Below are 23257 nucleotides of genomic sequence, written 5' to 3'. Positions count from 1 at the left end.
GTATAAATACAAGATACACAAATACAAAAGCCATAAACAGACCACATACACATCAATATAACCTTTCTTCGTCTGTTATTTCGAGAATAAATTATTATTGCTAGAAACACAAACGTTAAATACAAGATACACAGAACACAAACAGCATAAACCGACTGTTTAACATCAATATAACCGTTCTTCTTCTGTTATTTCGAGAGTAAATTATTATTGTTATTTTTCTCGTTTCAGATACAATAACTGTAGTGTTGGTAGCATGTGTTGTTGGGATGCTAATTATTACTAGTGTGTTAGTTGCTGGATACATTGTTAGGTAAAATAAAGTGTTTCGAACCGACTTTCACAATAATCAGACTATATCGTGAAACAACCTTCTTCACACAGTTTTAAGGGATTTGGATGGCAAAAATAAATCTTTACTGAATTAAATGAAGCTTCGTTAGTTTTCGAGCGAAAGAAGTGTATTCCATAAAGATACATCAGAGACCATATTCTTAAAGTTAACAAATAATAAAGATACCCCGTATTTTTCATCATACTTATTCAAATGCATTCTTATGGCATTTGTTCTTGTTTATAACCATATTTTTCGTTTGAAAACATTGTTAGTTTTTGTTTAAGATTCAGCTTTGAATTGTTTTTCATTTTATTCGCTAAGTTCATTTTTTTTATAAGGCTGCTATATGAAAAGCGGCCCTGCAAAGGTAATTATATACTATAAATATATATATATAAATATATATATATATATTTTTCAGGAAACGGAAGCTGGAGAATGCATTACTTCAAAGCATATGGAAGATTCGCATTGAAGATATTGAGCTACAGAAATCGAAGATTGGTTTTGGATCTAGAGTAATATATAGAAAGAAACGGTTTTATTAAAAAAAAGTTTACAAAAAACAATAACTAATATCTCATCATGCTTTTGCTTATATATTTTTTTCTAACGAATGGCCTAATGTCTAGCAAAATACTAAAAATGAGTCTTTAACACGTATCGGCAAAGGGGTTGAGCATTAATGAAATCAGTTTAAAGAATGAAATGGTTAAGTCCAAAACTATTTTTAATTTGACTGGATATTACATTTCCAGTCACTTCCACGTAATGTCACAATTTAAGTCGTGATGGCGTCTCACACAAAAACTATTTAAGTGCAATTTCATAGCAGATAAATCTCTTCATTATGTATAAGAGTAAGTGTACTTTTTATATTTGGCTTACAACTGTAATTGTTTGCACGGCATGGACCATTAGCAAGATTGGTTACCGTTATCAAAATAAGTGGTCGATAAAGGAAAATCAGCTCAAATCAGTCAGTAAGGCCTAGGCTTTAGGTGTTTAAGATAATCGCTTATGTTTCGATTTTTCCCCGCGGTAATGGAATTATTTTACTCTTTGATACCGAGATTGCACATAAACAATTAAAGTATAGAAACTAATTATTCTGGTTGAAGTGGGGAGCAACGACAGGCTAGTACAGTCAAGAACAAAATAGAAAACTGTCACCACAATTACTAATACAATAGCTGATGTACAGTTTCACCTTTATCGAATACATAAGATTAGAAGTTGACAACTCTTGAGTCTATATATATTTCCAAAGGCCTTACACCCGTTTCACCATATCATCGTGTGGGCATACTACTAACAGCATTGAATATATCTTTAATAAAGTTCAATTGAACATTTTCAAGTACATACTTGTTGCCAAATCCCCATCATTCAAAACCGTAATATAAAATTATTTTAGTAATTTTATCAAATAAATCTTTGGTTTTGGTCTAGTTAATTGATAATATATAGTACAAAGAGTAGTGTGAAAAGGTACGCTTCGATTGGATTTAGGTCACTGTTTTAGAATATCGGAAAGAAATTAATATCAGCATGATGTACATTAATTTAACTGAGTAAAGAGCAAACTCATGTAGATAGTATTTGCCGTTTAAATAATACGAATCTCTCTGCACCCTAAACTTTAATGTGCAAAATGTCCTCATTGCACTTGCATTTTTTTTCTTGAAGCATTAAGGTGTTTCTAGAATTATAGAGGAAAAAATAATATCATCATGTACATTAAACGTTCTGTTATTTACAGTTACTTTTGACTTTAATAATTTTGCTTAAATTATGACAGAAATATGACAAAATTGTACTTTTTCAGTTGTTCACCTTTTATTGAATTATCTTTTTTTCAGACAAATTTTAAATCTCAATCAGCGCAGTCAGTTGCTAGTAATGAAACAATCCAAGGTAAGATTATGAAAGTCTGTGATGTGCAATATTAAGGCAATTATCCTTGTTATATAACCAATATCACATGCATGAAAACATGTTTGGAGAACAAAGCATATGAAACGTATTTGCATTGGAGGCCAGTAGTTTATCCATTAAATGTGCTATGTGTTCAGTCACGTACCATCTAGTCACAATTAATGTTTCGCACGATGCTGCGAAATTGTTGCACCAACACTCATAAAACTGCATAGGAATAGGGGTCAACATGTACAATTGTGATCCTGGTTCTGCGTTTCCATTATGATTTTACTCAGTATTACAATATATTTGGAACTTGACTTAGTTACAAATTGTCTGTAACACTGTCCCATTTGCCTCCAAAATAATTGAATCTACAATCATGAAACTACCAAAGAATGCTGGTCGGCATAGAAGGTTGTGCATCTTGGGTTCTGTTTGACAAATTATCTAGGTCTAACAATACGCATGGCTCTTGTCTCAGAAATACATGTCCTGTAAAATACTGAGATGCGTGTAGACCCAAATGTATTGCACCTCACCTATGGTAATATCGAGGAAAGTTGGCCAGGATAAGAAACTGTGTACCTGTGATTTGTTTAACGCTTTACCTTGTAAAAGATGTTGATCTGCATGGAATGTTATGCATCTGGGGGTTCGAATAATATTTCACTCGGTTTAGTAACAGTAACGGCGGTTTATCTAATATTAAATTTAGTGAAAATGCTTGTGTCGTAGCTCCAAAAGTATTGCACGTTTATTCGTTAAATTTCACAAGAGTGTTGGTCACCATAGCCAGCTGTTCTCCTGTAATTTGTTTCACACTGAACTAGGATATGGCCCTTGTAATAGACCAGGTATCGAGTGATAAAAACAAAAAAACAAAACAAAGATAGTGCCCCACGTACCTCAAACGTGTTTGCACATATATTTACGAAACTTCATTGTGATGTTAATCAGTTTTAAAACGAACATGCCCATGTTGTTACTTCCTAAACAAATTTTACCATTTCTGTAGTCAGGCGTCATCTGGAAGTATTCATCAGACCAGTGATATCTCTAGTTGGTATTATCATAGTAAAGCGAATGTATATCATTTCTCATAAAAAGCACATAACTGAACATGAATTGTGATGTAAAGACTTGAGATATACAAGCGCACATCTTAAAAATCTTCTCCTCGAAGTTCAATGGAACTGTTCTCAAGTACAGCAAGCTATTCTCGAGCTATATAAAAGTTCAAGAGATGCAATTCCGGGTCTTCATAAAACAGATCATTGCTATTTAAGACTAGACAGTATTTTTTTCAGGTTATTTGACGTGGAAAAAATAACCGATCCTGCTCATTTGATAACGTTGTGTGATTAAACCAATACTAAAAGTCAAATCACTTGAATATATTTAAAGCAGGAACATGTTAAGCATTTACTTTTCGAAATAAAGTTATCAAACGATAACGGTGAAGCATAGGTAAGATTAAGGCTCACTTTACTCCCTTTCTATTGGGTCCTATCCAGATAAAAACGGATTGCAGCCAAACAGCCGGACTCATAAATGCCATACTTTCGTTCGTTTTTAGTCTTTGTTAGTAATACGATCATTTTGTAACAACAAGAGCTGTTATTTTCTTTCAGGTGCACTGAATGCCAGGGAAAAACCCTTGGCGACGAATGTGGGATTATTTAAAGGACAAATGGTTGCGATGCGTCACATTCGTCAAAACATCACCATCACCAAGGAAGACCTTTACGCCCTAAAGACGGTAGCATTAAACATCCTTCACTACTTTCTCTTTCTGAAAATATAACTCATTGAAAAGCAAACTATAGAAAATTGTTTATGTGTTGATGCTACACAAGTTTTTAACTGTCAATATAGTATGTAAAAATAAAACATGAAATGATATGATAAAATTACCTCATAAATGCGTTTGTATGTTTAGATGCGAGAGATGTTACATGACAACATCAATCCGTTTGTCGGGGCGTGTTTTGACAATCCCTCATCCTGTGTCATCTTCATATATTGCCCAAAGGGAAGTCTACAGGTAGCGTTTCCTCCGTATTTATAAATAGTTGTAAAGATGTGAAATTAGAATATTGATTGTGAGTTTGTGTATTGTGTTTCACAGGTGAAACTCTGTCTCCTCAGAGGTTACTGTCTCCACGTATATAACCCTGCGATATCGATATGAAGTCAAAAAAGTCAGCTTTTCCGACAAATATTTATTCTTATGAGAGATATCGAGTATCAAAGGAAGGTTGCTCCTTAAATGTCAAGCGACTTTGGCTTTTGTGGCTATATATGAAACGAGTGGTTGAAAATGTCGTTTTGCAAATGCTATTCCACAAGACCATACTCTCGCCCAACATCATGCCAATGAAAGTGACTTAGTATAAGTTATCATAAGTCATAAAATTTATAATGTTTAAACTAAATGCTTTTCCTTTACAAGGATTTCGATACAAATATGCAATCTTTTCGTACACATTTCAGGATCCATAAAATGAATCCTCGTATTTATTCCTAATTATACATTCTTTTGTTTCTCTTGTAGGATATTCTAGAAAATGATGAAATCAAATTGGATTTGAATCTGAAATATTCGTTGATCATGGATCTGGCACAGGTAAAAGTTTGAGTTTCATTTCATCCAATCATATTCAAACGTGCTTATGAACGATATATTCCAAAAAGTAAAAATAAAACAAAAACTCTTTTTTAAACATTCTTGTTGGTTCAAAATAATTTTAGAATTTAATCGGAACGAGCTGAGGCGGGGTGTAAAGTAAAACTGAATTATTCAGATACGCTTGTTACGGCAACAAATGTTATGATCGGTACAGATGTTACACTTGCATGTTAATAAAGATTACGTTTGATTAAGTATTTCCACAGCCATGCTGCCATTACATGTATCAATTTGAATGTTCATAACTCGCAGTTTCCTTACGATAACTATATAAGTTCCTGTTTACCAATTAGTGTGATTTCAATTAGAGTAAAGTGCACAATTTACGCAATATTGCGATATATAGCTGTCCAGAATGTCATACAAGTACTAGTATAACATAAAACGCGGAAAAATGGCACGTTCGATGAAACGAAAACTCATAAATATTAGCCATCTAAGCAATTTAATATAAAATTATAATGTACGGATTACAAATGGAATGCAATTTTGTCTAGTTTGAGACTTTTTAAACATAGCTCATATCATTTGTAAGCAAAAAACATTATAAAGAAGATTCATAAACAATTCTCTCTAGACAATTATATGATATTATTGTAAGACAATGCATCTATTATGAGTAAGACAAAAGAAAGACGAGTCTGCTAAAGCGATGACCCAAATTTGCCAGCGTAGGCCAGTCAACTGAAACGGCACTTATCAGATACTGGCAAAATATGTTTATCAGGATGATAATATAAAATGCTGTACTGAACGTTATATCGTTTGATGCTTACCGGTCATCTTTAATCTCTTGTGGCGCTAAAACAGCATAAACACAGTTTGCGGATTGTTTATCTGGTGTTGATAGTATTGTGTCCTTAGTTCATTGTCGTTTGGGCCCTTGGCTTGTGCCCCTAAATAGGGTTTGTTTTTGAAATCTTAACTATTTCGCTTGTCCCTGTAGTTTTCATTGTATTTTTTGGCTTGTTACTCAGCCTAGACGGGCGCCACTGTACATAGTAAATTAAATCAAAACAGTGTGTACTTCATTTGGAAATCAAACAATCGAATCCACGGCGACAAGACCAGGCCCCAAACTCACGAAACTCCTTAAGCTTAACAGACTTAAGTAGCTTATTTCAATTGGCCGAAATACATACTTGAACTGAATTTTGATAAATGAAAAATGGTTTGTTGTAAATATCATAGATTATTCCAAGTCTAAAATATCTAAAAGAAGTGAACAAAACAGAAATTGTAGAAAAACAAGTTTTGAGAAAATTAGGTCCAGGTGCCTGAAATGTAACCAAGACACTGCTTAAAGACTTAAGGCTTAAATTGCCACTCTTTTTTAAAATTAATAATATTTACACATGTATAACAACATAACTTTTGAGTGATAAACCTTAAACTACTAACAAAATAATGCATTTATGGAAATTATTAATTATTGATCACAAGATTGAAATCGTATATTTAAAAGCTGAAAATGCAAAAATATCAAATGATTGGTGAGTGCTGAAAGATTAACTGTGCCGTCTCATAATGTTGAAATACCGCGTTTCCTGCACCATTCTTCCAACTTTAACAGTGTATCCTTCATTGAAACCATTGGTTTCGACGATTATTCATCCTTTTTGGCATATTAGATAATTTGTTTTAACTGTGTTAAATCTTATTTGGGAGTAAGAGTGTATCATTAGGGCCAAAAACACCAAATAAGATTAACATACCTATACAAAACAACACACCCTACTTATATGAAAACAAATACCTTATAGGGAAGGCGTAGATGTCTTGATCCCCGTTTCGGTCAGGTCGAAGACATCGGCCAATGTACTTCTCTCGATATACATATAAAACGAAACCCACCTTATCTTGTTATTAATCAAGGCGTGAGAGCAAATGTTCTTTTTTATATTTGGACGCAAGAAGTTCATACTCAGACATCACGCAAACTTCTTTTAGATTTAAAGTTGGTAACGGAAGTTCATCTTATCATTGGTTAATTGGATGATTAACTTGTATCCCCTGCCGGATCTTGTTAAGCACCATGTGTAAGTATCGCTCAGATACATGAGGGTAGACTGAATTGCAGGTGGATCGGTCCAACGTTGGTAAGTCCAGCTTTGCGTTGCATTTTCGGATTCTAAAGGACTTGTTTGCGCAAATAAATACCAATTTATATAATATTGTGATATGTTAGACCATAACCTAAGCAAAGCAAACATGACCAATAAAATTCGTTACATTGAATTTGGTTTGACCGAAACCCACAGAAAGAGCCCGGAATGATGTAGTACGTGTTAATACTGAAAAGTACAATGAAAGGTCAGTGTAATTGCTGACAAATAATTGAAACAACACTGACAAGAAATGAAATCAATGTTAAATAAGAATAGCTTACATAAGTAGCATAAAGTAAAATTAAAAATAAATAAAAAAGAGTCGTCGGGATTTGAATAAAAAGAACACACACACAAAAAACTACACATTTATAGTTTACCGTTATTTAAACATAATTATCAATATTTATTTACCAATGTTCTAAAATCACTACGCGTCATTTTTTATGTACAGATATTATCTTGCTTTTATCAATCTGTTTAAAAGTTTTTCAGGCATACGCTGTCTTGTATATTTTCCTGCGTTTGCCCACGTAGTTAATTGGACGTTTGCCCACGTAGTTAATTAATAATGTAGTTCAGAGATACACAATAATGACAGTTTTTATGATATCTCAATCATGACTCCTCCGTTTACCATTCTACTAATTGTAATTTAGTACGTTAGGAGGAACACGTGTTGGCATCCAAGTTATTCGTTCTGTAGCATAGCATACTGATTAGGTTATGAACTATACTGCACTCTGTTGGCTTATAGTTTTTCTCTAGAAAATCAAAACTCTTTGAAGTATTTTTTTCATTTTTTCTTTAGTGTCGGCAGGAAGAACCAGTTTGTTGAAGCTCAATGAATATATCACAGCATCTTATTAATTAATGCACTCAAAACTCACTACAAAACCATGATATTAATAATTCCTTTGAAATGCTGAATATACGTCAACATACAGCAATTAATATCACACTCGAAACCTAAGCACATGTTGGTTGTCACCATGTGGAGTTTGAACTTTTGACTTACAAGTATCACAAAATACCGGAAATGTTTAATTAATATCTTTTTTTGTTATCAAAGGGAATGTTGTATATTCACAACTCGAAGCTCGGGTGCCACGGGCGACTGAAGAGCACAAACTGCCTTGTAGACAATAGATGGATGCTGAAGGTCACCGACTATGGTATCGAAAAATACATTAACAACGACGCAAGTAACCTCGAGGAACACCAGCAGTTTAGAGGTAAGATTTTTATCTGGAACATTGACACTCATCAACTCGTCTGTTACAAGGAAGCTAATTGCGCTTACACACATTTATCTGTCATATGTTTCATTTTAAGGCAGACTCGATTTGACACCTAGCTGCTAGCTATGTCTTACCGGAAAATTAGTTTCATTAAGACCTCGGTGAAATAACCACTTGGTGTTTAAAATAACCATCTGGTGTTGATATAACTACCGCTTTTAAAGCTGCACTCTCACAGATTGCACGTTTGACAACTTTTTTTGTTGTCTTTGAACGAGTTGAAAACCATGGAAACCAGTAATATAAGACTGCTGACAAAAAGTTATATCGCAGATTTTTATATTTAAGTTCAAAAATTGATGTTTTAAGCATTTTTCTTAAACCGTTAGTTAGTAACGGTTTAAGCCATAAAACATCAATTTTCGAACGGAAATATGAAAATCTACGATCTGATGTTTTTGTCAGCAATCTTATATCATTGGTTTGCAGATATTTACGCAAAATGTTTCTCTTTCCAAAACAAAAAATAAAAAAGTTGTAAAAATGGTATATCTGTGAGAGTGCAGTTTTAAAACGTATAAGAAATTCTACAGATTAACTGAACATGACAGGTTGTTTTGTTATTTACATTTTCTCAGACTATTATTATTGAATGATAATTCCGAAAGGGTTTTCTTGTGGACGGACGATAAGATAACTGTATGTCACCCTTTGAGGCAATTATAAACATAAGGTTTAATGTTTTTGGTTTTGAATAAAGTGTGACCTAAACTTTGGGTGAATTAGTGAAATTTGTTACTTTACCAGTTTATAAGGAGTAGGATAAAATAAAACAGGAGCATATATGAGAAAAGAAATTCAAAATGATTAAAACAAGTTTTATTTATTTTCAAAATGAGCATTTATGATTTTTATATGAATGTATACTCATCCATAAGAAAGATGACAATGTTCTGAATTAACAAACTGTACTGTATTGAGAAGCAATGTTAAAAGCACAACAGGGCTCTTATTACAGAAACATCTACAGCGAAATATTTCAATCACTTTAAAAAATGATTTTCAAAATCATATTTTAACTTCAAGGTGTTTTAATCAAGGTGTTTTAACTGCTTAAGCATAGAAATAATAGTAATATTCATTTACTTATCTTAATTTAACCACACATATGGAATATGTTTAGAGTTGAACCTTATCGGAATGTATTGAATAGCTAAATAACTTCCCTTAACGTTTTGACATTTTGTAACCCCGAGTTAGATAAAAAAACAAACACATTTATCGCAATAACCAACAAGTCATAAACCGAAAGTAAAATGTAAATTAAGCACACACAACGTCACTCCAAAATTTGCATTTAAAGTGACTTTCTTAATGGAGAACATACTGTATTGCTTTATATACTTTTCATATTTAAATATCTTTCAAACAAAATAATCATAATTACACTGTTATTTTCATATAACATTTCAATTATATTAAATAATCAAAACGTTTTCCATTTTTTTTTCTGAGCTATGATGAATCCTTCGTTTACCAAGCTATTAAAAACGTAGCTTACGAGTTTGGTGTTTATTTCACAATAATAACGATAGCTGGTCCATTTTTATCACATGACCATCCATGGTACAACATTGCAACCTATTCAATACTGACTGATAAACATTGCTGGCAGGTTTGTTGTGGACTGCACCGGAGCACCTGGGACCGGACGTGTTCTTGAAGGAAAGTAAAGCTGGGGACGTTTACAGTTTCGGTATCGTCATGCATGAGATCTTCTTCAGAATGGGCACATTTGCTGGAGCTCAGCACCTAAATGCAAGAGGTGAACAATTACAATATGTACATTTAGTATAACCGTACCAACTGCTTTTGTTCGTCAATGGAAGTCTCCATTAAACTATTTATATTTTCATACATTCTAGAATTTACGTATTTACTTTCAATTTCCCAAGTGTTTGTCATCACTTTCATTCTTCCGATTTTGTTATTTTGTTTATAAACGGTAAACAAACTAAACCCTTTCTGTACAAAATTAACATAAAAAATAAACATGAGCAAATTTGCACTGCAGACATAGTCAATCGAGTAAGAGCTAAAGAAAGTGACCCATGTCGACCTGTCATATTTTCTGACGGAGCTGACCTGAGCCCAGCGGTCGTCAAACTCATGCAGTCTTGTTGGCATGACAACGAACTTGAGCGTCCATCCTTTTCTGTCATCCGATCGTATATAAAGAAGAATATTCAACAGGGAGTGTAAGTCCTTTACCAATATACTTTTGTTGCCCTCGTTAATATTTACATAGTCATACAAAATTAGATATTGATCTAGAAATAATGTTAAGATATGTAGTCTTGGAAGACGAAACAGTCTCCGTTGTTTCATAATGATTCTTGTAATATTTCATAGACGAATGGAAGGTAATATGCAAAACACAATTTAATTTTCAGCAAGTGAAGTCTTACACGTTTTCAAAGGGATCAGTTTAATCATTCATTTTTCCCAAGATTAAACGGTAGTGCGTAGGTATTACTGACACACAACACATTGAAAATTGCAATGTATTATCTATTTTCGTAGGCGACATCTTCAGTGTTATTAATTGTTACAGCACATTGAATATCGTTGACGTGATCCTTCAACGGTTGGAGAAATACGCCAGTAACTTGGAAGAATTGGTGGACCAACGAACTCAGCAACTCATGCAGGAGAAGCAGCGATCAGATACGCTTTTATACAGAATGCTACCAAAGTGTGTTTCTTGTGTTTCTACATAATCTTTGAAATCCTTTGTATACGGTTACAAATGATCGTTATTCAAGAGTGAAACCCTTAGCGGAATGAAACTACTGTTAATGGTCTGCTAATAAATTCACAAGGAATAACTATTAGAATATGTCAGAACAAACAATGCCACAGCAAATGCATGCAAAATATACACAAACAAACGATTGAGTATTTGGCTTTTATCAAATTAGAGTGTGTATTTTTCTACATCAGGTACGTAGGGTCTTCATCAGGAGTTGCAATTTGCACAATTTTGCGCTATTCACTTGCTTTTGATTCAGTTTAAAATAAAGAATCCGTCTACAAATATAACAGCCTATATAAGTGCTGTATGATTCTGACCTCTAAGAGTCTCGCACTGTTTTCTTTTGTAATTGGCTTCACTGAACAAAGTTCATGCTAAATGTGTCTGTACTGAAACAATTGTTACTATCTTACATTTTGATTGAAGCCTTTAATTGTGTGTTCATAAATCAAATTTATATATAAGTGCTCTACTAGACTTTGGACTAAATCCAATTAAAAAAGGGTCATATTTGATATCATCAATTTAGAAAGTCACAAAACACACGTGTATGTCTTAAGTAAGGCTATGTCTTATATTAAATAGTACTAATGATGGACTACATCTCAACCAGCGCAGGAAAAATGTAATTGATGTCTTCGATCAAAAGCAAACATTCTTTTCAAGTATATGTGTATGTTAATTTTTGTTGGTTTCTTTTTTTGGCAATCATAGTTGGCAATCAGCGTTCGTGCCATAAAACTAGTTAGTGGGTATCAGGGGCGGACCTAGGAATCGACGTGAGAAATTTAAAAACAATTTCTAATCCAAAATTGTACATTTTGGCGTACTAGTACCCTGGATCCGCTAATGGATATTGTTTTGCATCAGTAGTCTTCACTGCATTACCGCAATGAACTTTAATCCCGATAAATATGGTGTTTTTTGTTTTCAGAACTTGTGCAGACAAACTGAAATGTGGCGAATCAGTAGAGCCAGAGATGTATGAGTCGGCGACCGTATTTTTCTCTGATATCGTCGGCTTCACCACACTTGCTTCTAAGAGTACGCCCATACAAGTGGTTGACCTACTTAACGACTTGTACACTTGTTTCGATGGCATCATAAACAATTTCGACGCATATAAGGTAGGCTTCATTATTTTTTTTGCGTTTTGCTATTAGCAGCATTAAAGCAATAACAAAACAACTAACACAGAATATACCGTAGGGTAATTGCCAGACAATACCAACCTCAACTTTATTTTATGTCACTTAATACATAGAGGATCTCAAATGAGTGTTTATTTTTTATCGAATTTATTAAACGAGTTTATTTTAAAACGATAAAAACGAGGCTCTGTCAAGTTTTTATCGTTTTAAATGATGAGTTTAATAAATTTGATACAAAATAAACACGAATTTGAGATTCTTTTTATAACATAACTCGTTTGCGGTCGAAATCTAGTTCCTTCAATACACTTCTCTTGTCATAGTGTGAAGAATTTAAATTGTGTGTTATTAGGATTATTTATCCACAGGAAAGAAAATAGCCCGACATAAAATCATTATATTAACAATAAAAAACATAAACCATGTCTCAATTATCAAATAATAATCAATAATATGAGCAATGTCATAACATCGTGACGTCATAAGTAATTACGCGAGTGTGTACATGTCATATGGCTGTTGAAGTTTAAAATGTGAATAAGTCAGCGTCACAGTCGCTTTCAATAGTGCGATTTCGCGTTGTAGCTGGTCGATTACAACATGGATTTTTGTCATTTTAATGGATGTGTACAAGGACATTACCTCCGTTAATTGGAGCTATAAACATGTTGTAAAATCCACCAGAAAATGTGGGATTCATGTGGAATCAGTGACTGTGACAGTGTGTGAACTTTCAATAATTGCTGGCGAACTGCATAGATCGAACATTTTGCGAGGAAGTAGACGAGGTATTTTCACTGGAGTAAAGGAAGCTGTACATTTCCTTGTGTTGATTTGGATTTTATTAGGCTATAGTTGTTTATGGGTGCAATGTTCTTGTGTACCGATGTTTGCATAATCTGGCTCGCAGGAACATTGTTGTGATTCAATTTCTGGACAAGGTATTTTCTGGCGCTGTGATCAGGGAGGTGTTTGTTTGGATTTAGCACAGCCTTCTTCACCATTCGTTTCATCGTGGAGCTGAGTTTGTTGACACCGACATGATTTCGTTCGAAACATCGTTTCTAATGTTTGTTTACATATTTTGACAGCGCATATGAATACTTTTTTTCTGTGATACGGTTACCTAATTTGCATAGTTATTACACTAGTTATATATGAAAATTATTGCATGGGGTTATTTCACTCCTGCGCCGTAAGTTGTGTTATAAATTCTGATATTAAACCTACGATCTAAGGCATTGTACTTAAAGAAAATAAAAGTAAAACGATGCAGACGATGTGAATTTGTTCATTCTACGAGGACGTTTGTATTGCAGCATATAGCGTTTACAATGGTCACAATTTCTTATAACAAAAGACAACAAAATAGTATTCGTTTCGTTCATTGTTGTGTTGTCTGGTTAAAAGCATAGGATTGACAAACAATTCCTTGCCCGTCTTTGCACTAGCCGCCGGCATGAAGGATCCTTCGCGTCGTTGTTGTGGCCGACGTGCCAACCTTTGACGATCGCCATAACTCAAAGAACGCCAAACCTTTGTTTTGAATGTTTTCAAGCAAATATACGGGCATGTGTAGAAAGGCCAATACAATCTGACACTATTCATTGTCGAATAATACTTCGTTTTCGACTAAATACACCAACGTAAGCATTCACATAAGGTTTTGCTTGTGGGTTCTTTTTAAAGCAGCGTATCCTGTTCCTTAATGTTATTTCATCTTTACACAGGTGGAAACAATCGGTGACGCCTACCTGGTTGTCAGTGGTATTCCGACCAGAAACGGAAAACTGCATGCAGGTATGACGTCATTCGTGTCTGTTAAAATTGTATAGCATCAGTATTTATTTATTGATACATTATAAATTATTATGAATTTCAAATGAATATACACACAAGTCAAGACCAAAAAACCAACATAACACATTCCATAAAGACAGATTAGTTGTGTCTTATTTAATTAAAACAACAGACATGCACTGTCAAATAAAATCGTATTACAGGTATCATAGCGGACATGTCTTTGAACATCAGAAACAAAGTGAGCCAGTTTCGAATCAAACATTTGCCAAATGAGATAGTGAGCGTGCGGATTGGTAACCACACCGGACCAGTGTGCGCAGGTAAAATGCTATAAAGTTAGTTGTGTAAATTCGAAATGCATTATTTTATATTTTATCGCAACTTGAAGTAAAAACTTTTAAAATGTATATAAATACACGGTATTTAAAAACATGCCTATATTGTGCAACCAGTCTAGATTTAATTCACCAAAGGTATCGTGGCTTTTTGGATAATCCCTTGGAGAGTGTATCATCAGCAGGTAGGGATAAAACTCCCCCCCTTGGCTTCAACATTTTGTTTAAGACGCACTTGGATATGTGACGGGGTCAAGTCAAAATGCAGCCATTATTGGGCGCGCGCAGACCTTTATACACTCAACAACAACAACAACATCATCAACAACAACAAACATCATACCAATATGGATGCACTCATTGAACAGCAAAAATAAAAAGACAATTTACAGATAGTTTTAAAACTTATGGGTTGATTTATGAAGTGCTTAATCGTTTCATTACGTTTTCATCTAATTTATTTTAACCTATTCCGTCAGGCGTAGTTGGTCTGTCGATGCCAAGGTACTGTCTCTTCGGTGACACAGTCAACACAGCTAGTAGGATGGAGTCGAACAGTGAAGGTATATATTTTATTTCAGCATTTACATCTCATTTCACCTCACAAGTAAGTTTTACTGTGTAATTCATATATGAAAAACAAACACCGAATTAAATATCGATTTTTATAGTATGCATCACTAACATTCTTAAGCGAATTTCCCTTATGGTTTCAGTTGATATCAGTATTGTCAACATGTATAGTCAAAGGCAACATCTAAGGCCTGTCGATGGACTTCACGCATAAAAAAACAGACTGCTGCCATTAGCGGCTTGGTGTATACATTTGCATGACACTTCGAACTAACTACTGAAGAGGCGGGCTCATATCCCATAAATCATCCGTACATTCGCAGTTTGCACTGAATTTACTTCCATCGACAATTTAAATCGCAGATTTATATAAGCCTCGTAAGAACGGCGCGGTGACAAACGCATCTCCTTTAAGAGTTAAAACTGACTGCAAAGCGGTTCAAATTGACTGTACAAAAAAGCGAACGTGCATCACACACACACACACACACACACACACATGGTAGGCTTGGCATTCGTATTAAAATGTTAAACACGATTAAAGAAAATTAAAACATAAGCGGCGATATGAGTTGATGCTTTACATTCACAGATTAAAACAATTTCTTCCGCCTAATAATGTTGACATTTTGAAAAAAAAATGAAGCGGGAACCGCGTTTAGCAGAGCATAATTATAAGACAGAGGTTGCTTTTAATACTAAATAATCCCTTTCGGTACGGGCGTCAAAATCACCTCATGCGTATTGGGGGTTATCATATACTGGTAATCTAAAACTCTATTAAATCATAAACCTGGCCATCATCAAATTGGTTTTAGAGGCATTTCTATACGTTCACGTAAACACAGGCACTAAATTATATTTCTGGTAAATGTGTAATTTTAAGAAAGTTAACATGAACACGATGTCACTTATGGTCAACCTGACCCCAAGCTGGCTCTTCGCTTGAACCCGGTTTGAACCCTAGATGTCTCCAACGTAGAAATCCCCGTCGGACGTCATATCTCCTCTTTCTAGTAGTACTATCCCCGCCCAAAGTTCATACAATGGCACATAAAAGCAAAATGAGCAATCCTTTACCTTTGTTGTCATTTTTGGTAAACCTGACCCCCAAGTTGGCCCTTATTGGCTAGTTCCAGATTTGAACCCTAGATGTCCCATATGTGCCAGTATCCAGTCATTGGGCGTCACATCGTGTCCTTATGTAGTATTTACTTTACCAAAAGTCCACATACTGGCTTATAATAACAAACTAATTGGTTATTGACTCTTGGAGTCATTCTGGTCAACCTCAACCTCAAGCTTGGCCTTATTGGCTGGTATCAGGCGTTAGCCAATGACGCCTCGTACGTGCAAGTACCCTGTCTTCGGCCGTCACATCACCTTCTTCTAGTAGTATTAACCCCAAAGTTTGCATGTATACCCGTTTTTCACTAATTATATTTACGATAGACTTATTGTAACCCCTAGTAATTGATAAATCCCAAACTGCTACCCTTATCGCTATGTATGTGTGGTCGTAGACAATTTAGACAGAGAGCACTTTCATTTTAACTTTTTTAAGCAATAAACCATTTAACAGTGTTATATTTGCTCTTATTGGCTGCTAAGGTTATATAAAATTTTGAAAAACTTTGGTTATGTTATGTAATTCGGCGTATCTAGCTGAGTTATTTTCTTTTGTCCGTTTCTTATTGGTGGCTAGCCGAGAAAGCAGTTATTACTTTTTTTACAGTTTACCAGTTATCCTCCGTTGATTAAAAGGGCCAACTTTAGCGAACAAAACTAATGTATTCTGATTCCCATAGAACTGAACTTACCATGGATTGTGCAGTAGAAAGCCAAAACTTTTTTTATTGATATACTTCAGAGTAAAATGTGTATCAAAATGATTTAAGAGAAAAAAAATCAAATAAAGGAGATGCGAATTAATAGCTAGCAAATGCAACAACTAATTATATTTTGCATGTTTACGTATTCATGAAGCCTTAGAACTGAAGTATAAATTGAATGTTCCCACGTTCATGATGATAACAATTTAATAATAGCATATTAATGAATAACATAGCTGGCTAACAGGAAATATGCAATTATGAAATACCATTCTTTTCAATTCAAATAAAGGTTTGTCATAAACAGACGGAAAACAAACAACGTATGACTACCAATTAAGCGAATAATGGTTATTGTAAAAAATTGCTTTGCATTTGTACAACTTGGCCAATAAGAACAGAGTAATGTTTTAAAAAACAACAACGTGTTTGTACTAAATTGGAAACAATGTATATCATATGATAAAACTAAGTAACGTTGGTTATAGTTGTAATATTAATATAAACATTTTCCCATTCTCTCTCACCTGGCTCTTGCAGCACAAAGGATACATCTGAGTGAGGCGACATATCGTGCCTTGTTGGATCTTGGTGGATACAACACCACCTTTCGAGCTGAGATTCCGATTAAGGTAAGTTTTAAATCGAACTTGGGTGACATTTTATCATTTTCTTTTAAGCCATGTCGGTTCGTCAAAATCATGGCTTCCAGAAGGTAGTGCTAGGTTTCACTATATGGCTATATGGAAAACTAAGGGAATGTTTTATTCAGAAAACACTTGTGTGGTAAAACAAAAATTCCCTCAAAAACCGCTTGCCCGATTAAAAATAAAATCACAAAAAAGGTTCCTTGAGTGACCCATTTGATACTACTACAACTTTGACATCAATATGAGAGATTATTCTTTGAATTTGATCAAGTTATATTTCGGTTGCATAGTTTGTTTCGTTAGTGACTTTTTATTTACACACGTAGTATTGTTTAAATCCAAATTATCGACCGTGGCCAGTTCATAAGAATAAAAAAGAAATAACCTGTTGCATAATGCATTTTAAAGGGGCTGTACTCCGTATGATGAAATAGCGAGAAAAAAAAGAAAATTGTCGAAAACTGACATAAACTTGGTATCGATGTGTACAATGCATTGAAACTTACTAACTGAAGTACCACATAGTTTACAATTATTATTTTTTCGCAGTTTTTTCGTATTTTCCATTAAAAACGATTACTAGGTATGTCTAGCTAGTAGAATTAATTCCTTATGCGTGATTGGCTAGTCGATAGCCCAACCAGTCATCTCCAGTTGCGCAGGTTACCAAAGACATGTTCTCACGCATTATAAATAGACTAGACATTATGGACAAAAAAACTCGTTCAGCTTGACTCAATTCAATCGTCAATAAACAATATTACGGTAAAAATGCAATCAATGGAGACACGGATCAGCAGCATTGAAACCAAAGTCCAGGATATTGAACAAAGTCGCCAATTTGACAGGAAAAGAAAGAGCAAGAGTTGAAAGACGATATTCAAGATCTCAGATGCCATGGCATGAGAGAACGATGATGAAAATTGTGAGCGTACAGTACTGTCCTTTATTGAAGACAAACTGAAACTCCAAAACGCGACAGACATAGGACTTCATCGCGCCCACAGGATTGGAGGTCGTAAGGATGGCAAGAGTTTGCCCCATTGTCGCAAAGTTCGTGCTATACCCCGATTGCGAGCGCGTCCGCCAGGCCGCCAAACAATTAAAGGGAACGAACTTTGGTATATCCGAGCAATACCCCCGCGAGGTCATGGAGAAACGCAGAAAACTCATACCCATCATGATCGAAGCCCGAAAACAACAAAAGGACGCCTACATCAAAGTCGACAAACCATTTATCGACAAGAAACTTTATAAAGAAAGTGACTAGGAAAACAGTGAGAGTGTTCTCAGATGTTTATCATGGAACATTGAAGGATTAAGTGCGGAGAAACGAACATCACGCGAGTTTTTTGTTATTTTATTTCTAGTTATGATGTCATATGCTTAAGTGAAACATGGACTAATTCAAAATCAAATATCGAGTTAAAAAACTATATTAAACCAATTCACTCTTTTAGAAGATTTCAAAACCGCAGAGCGAAACGGTCTAGTGGAGGAATTATTATTTATATAAAAGACAGTATTAGAAAAGGTGTATCTGTAGTTCGAAATGATATTGATTGTTTAGTATGGGTAAAATTCGATAAAACATTTTTTAACCTCGAATCACCGATCTATTTGTGCTCAACTTATATAAGCCCTGAATCAAGCCCTGTGCATGATATTTATGATACTGATCTATTTATGCAATTAGAGCAAGATATCACACATTTCTCTCAACTTGGTAGGGTTTTCATTACTGGCGATACAAATAGTAGAGTTGGTCAAAAAGAGATTACATAGAGCTTGATCGTAGTATTGACCACGATGACGTAATTCAGATAGATTTTCCCACGCCTAGGCGATCACGTGATTTTACATCGAATCGTTTTGGAGATTGCATGCTTGATCTTTGTAAGGCTACAAATAGACGTATTGTAAATGGTCGTCTATTCAATGACCCCGGGAATTTCACGTGCGTGACACATAACGGACAAAGTTTAGTGGATTATTTACTTACGTCATTAGATAATTTTCATTTATTGGCCGGCTTTGAAGTTGGGGATTTTAACGTTTTCTCTAACCACGCGCCTGTGGAATTTTCTTTTAAAATTAATACGAAGTTTAAGGGGTTGACTGAAAATAGAGGTACCTTTTATAAATGGGATCCATCGATACGTTAAGTTCTATATTTACAGAGTACCTTTGCAATAAAGGCAATAAATATTTTGAAAAAAAGTCGAACAGTCCCAATCGTACTTTTTTTAGCGAAGTTGATCCAAATAAAAAAGATTGGTATGATGACGATTGCAAACAAAAGCTTATAGTTTATAAGGAATGTTTGGCAAATTATAATTCAGTTATGAATAATGAGGGAAGGGAACGGGTTTTACGAGCGAAGAAAGATTATAAATACCAATGTAGAAAGTCTAAGATGTTATTCCATTCACAGCGTAGTAAACATATGAATGAAATGCGTAGAAAATCACCGAGGGAATTTTGGAAGATTTTTAAATTATAAGCCAAAAGTCAGACCGGCGATAGTATCTCAAATGAGGACTTTAAGGTATATTTCGAAGGGCTTATGTCTGGTTTGCAGAATGATAACGAGGATTTTAGCTCTGAATTTTTATCTGATTTTGATAGAAATAATGATAGCAATTCACCCACCTTTGACTGTTTGGATTGATTTATAAGTGAAGAAGAAATATTAAAGGCGATTAGTAAACTTGGAAATAACAACGCATGTTCCACTGATAATATGTTGTATGAGTATTTTAAAGCCAGTGTCCCGATTTTGATTAAGCCCTTACATTTATTTTTCAATACCATTCTTGATATGAAAACATTCCCTAAGTCCTGGGCTAACGGTGCAATAATCCCTGTATATAAAAAAGGCGATCAGTCGGATCCCAATAATTATAGAGGCATTACGTTGATCAGTTGCTTTGCGAAATTATTTACAGTTACTTTAAACGAGAGGCTTAAAGAATGGACTAAGGAGTATGATGTTCTCACTGATGCTCAATTTGGCTTTAAAAATAATTACAGTACCGATGATCCTATCTTTATTTTACACTCGCTGATTCAAAGACAGTTAAATTCTAAGCAGAAGTTATACTGTTGTTTTGTTGACTTTAAAAAAGCATATGACTGCATTGATAGGAGTAGGATGTGGTATAAATTAATAAAATCAGGTATCGATGGTAAATTTTTGGCTCTGTTACGCTCAATGTACGAAGAAGTGAAGCTATGTGTTAAACATGTTGGTACATTGTCTGATTTCTTTGATAGTAATGTCGGATTATTTCAAGGGGAGATCTGTTTTTCCCTATTTTTAAATGACATTGAGTTACATTTGCAACAAGGAACCAACGCCGGGCTAACCATTGATGAACTTAATATTTACCTATTGTTGTTTGCTGACGATGCCGCTCTAATATCAGAATCAAAAGAAGGCTTACAGAAATCACTTGATCAACTGAAAACTTATTGTAATCGTTCGAAACTCACAGTGAATGTTGAGAAAACTAAAATTGTTGTCTTCAAAAAAGGTGGTAGACTTTCGCGAACTGACAAATGGAAATATGCCGGTGTCGATGTTGAAATAGTTAACTCTTTTAATTACCTAGGTGTAGTACTAACGTCTGGTGGTTCGTTTGCTCAAGCAGCTAAAACTTTAGCTGGAAAAGCTCTTCGATCAATGAATGGCTTATTTTCTATTGTAAAAGATACAATTGTTCCAGTTAAAATTATGTTTAATCTGTTTGACTCATATGTTGTGTCTATACTTAATTATGGATCGGAGGTTTGGGGATTTGGGAAATATGAGTGCTTGGAAAGAGTGCAAAAACGATTTTGTAAATGGATACTTAAAGTAAAACGGTCTACAAATACATTGTCTTTATACAGTGAGCTAGGTCGGTTTCCGCTATTTATCGAACGATATATTCGTATTATTAAATATTTTATCAAACTATTCACTAGCAAAACTGATAATTGTATTTTAAGGACAACTATCGGTAAAGAATTAAGAGAGATAGATGCAAACCGTGCTCAAATGGCCTCAAATGTTCGAGATGTTTTACAACATTCGGGATTACATGACGTGTGGCTTTATTCAGAATCAGTAAATATGACTGTCTTTGTACCTTTGATTAGAAAAAGGCTACGATATATTTATATTTCAGACTGGAGAGTGGGTATGGAAAGTTGTACCTCACTATCAATATATAAAGAACTAAAAGACACATTCGAAGTCTCAAGCTATATTCATAAATTAGACAACATGAAGTACAGACAAGTACTTGCAAAATTAAGACTATCGTCACATAGATTAAATATTGAATTTGGGAGACATAATAACATTGTAAGAAATGAAAGAAAGTGTACATTTTGTAATTTAAACGATCTGGAAGACTAGTACCATTTTGTCTTAAAATGTCCAATGTATGCTGATGTTCGTAGAAACTTTATACCCAAATACTATTCAGAACATCCTAGTATGGCTAAGTTTATCTCTCTACTGCAAACTGATAATAAATCACTTCTTGTTAAATTAGCAATTTTTTGTCTAAAAGCCTTTGAAATAAGAAAGAACAATGCCTAATGGTTTTATTCATAAATTGTCACCAAAAACTAGACGAGCTGTATATGTCTTTATATTTCCTTTTTACATGTTTGTTTGTTTTGTTTCCTGTTGTTGTTTTATCACACATGATGTATCTCCAATCTATTGGTATTAGGCTCCTCTATAAACGGCAATACTGCTTCTATTTTCATGTCTTATTCGATTTCTTTCTACAATTTTCAAGGTTTATGTGTTAAAGAATATATTTAACATTCTCACTGCCATATCAACCATCATGCACGATGATTTGTGTGTAACTTGGTTGATGTTTTCCTTTTTTTCTTTTGTTCTTTCCATTTTTGAGTATTTACTGAAAAATCTGTCAATGATGCAAAACTCATTTAAAATGTGTTATACATGGAACTTTATATATTTTGATTGTTTATGTGTGTGTGTAGTCTATATTTATGTTTATATTTTGTGTAATGTGACGATGAGCTGTATATGCTTAAGTCAAAAATAAATTTTCTGTTCTGTTCTGATGTTATCACGTGATATTACCAAGTTACGTATATAGCTTAAATATTCCAATTGTTTAGGGTAAGCTTGCGTGGCACATTGGATATAACACTGGACTGTATTTTTTTTGCAATAATGATATCAAAGAATAAAACATTTCATTAAATAATTGTCCTGAGATTTGTTACAGAAAAAAACTTGTTTTGGTGCCAATCTGGTGTACAGTTCCTTTAAAAACTGCTCACTGTCGTTAATTACGTGTAAACGTACTTTCTAAAGTATGCTTATTCTTCCAAAAAACAATAGAAACAACTGCTTCTGTTCTGTTGCCGGCAGAATACATGTACATGTAATTATAACATGATAAAGCATTCGTTGCTTTTCGCAGGGAAAGGGGATGATGAAGACGTACTGGCTTGACGAAAAATACGCGAGGTCCCCGACCGGCTTGATGTTATCGACCTTTGACAACATATAACGGTTGCGTTACCATGTTTACCGATTGTTGTTGTAAGAAACCCCCGAGTTTCAGTTAAGATCATTGACAATTGTATCTTTTGTGTATGTACATTTGTTTACGAAGCCACCAAAAAAAGTGTGTTGGGCATAGAGATTCCACATAGGATGAAACCAACTAAGCCTTGTCAATGAATATGGTCAGAGGCCTGTTTCAATAAAGATTTAAGTCGTGAAGTATAATTATCTTAGCTTCATATTTTGTCAACATTT

General features: G+C 34.3%; 1 protein-coding gene across 1 annotated transcript; it reads left to right on the top strand.

Moving 5' to 3' along the window:
* Positions 1 to 2218: 2218 nt before the first annotated feature.
* On the top strand, positions 2219 to 23006 carry LOC128230829 (atrial natriuretic peptide receptor 2-like). Its single transcript, XM_052943273.1, has 13 exons — positions 2219 to 2254; positions 3892 to 4019; positions 4200 to 4304; positions 4815 to 4886; positions 8130 to 8258; positions 10537 to 10556; positions 10913 to 11053; positions 12048 to 12240; positions 13995 to 14064; positions 14268 to 14387; positions 14882 to 14965; positions 17348 to 17439; positions 22917 to 23006. Exons 2-13 carry the CDS (start codon positions 3951 to 3953, stop codon positions 23004 to 23006), a joined length of 1185 nt encoding a protein of 394 aa, XP_052799233.1. The 5' UTR covers positions 2219 to 2254; positions 3892 to 3950.
* The last annotated feature ends 251 nt before the right edge of the window (positions 23007 to 23257 follow it).

Source organism: Mya arenaria, chromosome 4, assembly GCF_026914265.1.
Source record: "Mya arenaria isolate MELC-2E11 chromosome 4, ASM2691426v1".
NCBI classification, from domain to species: Eukaryota; Metazoa; Mollusca; class Bivalvia; order Myida; family Myidae; genus Mya; species Mya arenaria.
This window is presented reverse-complemented; position numbering and strand designations above follow the sequence as displayed.

Excerpts from the sequence above, each read along its gene's own strand:
- LOC128230829 (XM_052943273.1), top strand. The coding sequence starts at position 3,951 with ATGGTTGCGATGCGTCACATTCGTCAAAACATCACCATCACCAAGGAA. Across the intron at positions 4,887-8,129 it reads TGATCATGGATCTGGCACAG|GGAATGTTGTATATTCACAA; the intron begins GTAAAAGTTTGA and ends TTGTTATCAAAG. Across the intron at positions 10,557-10,912 it reads AAGAATATTCAACAGGGAGT|CACATTGAATATCGTTGACG; the intron begins GTAAGTCCTTTA and ends TAATTGTTACAG.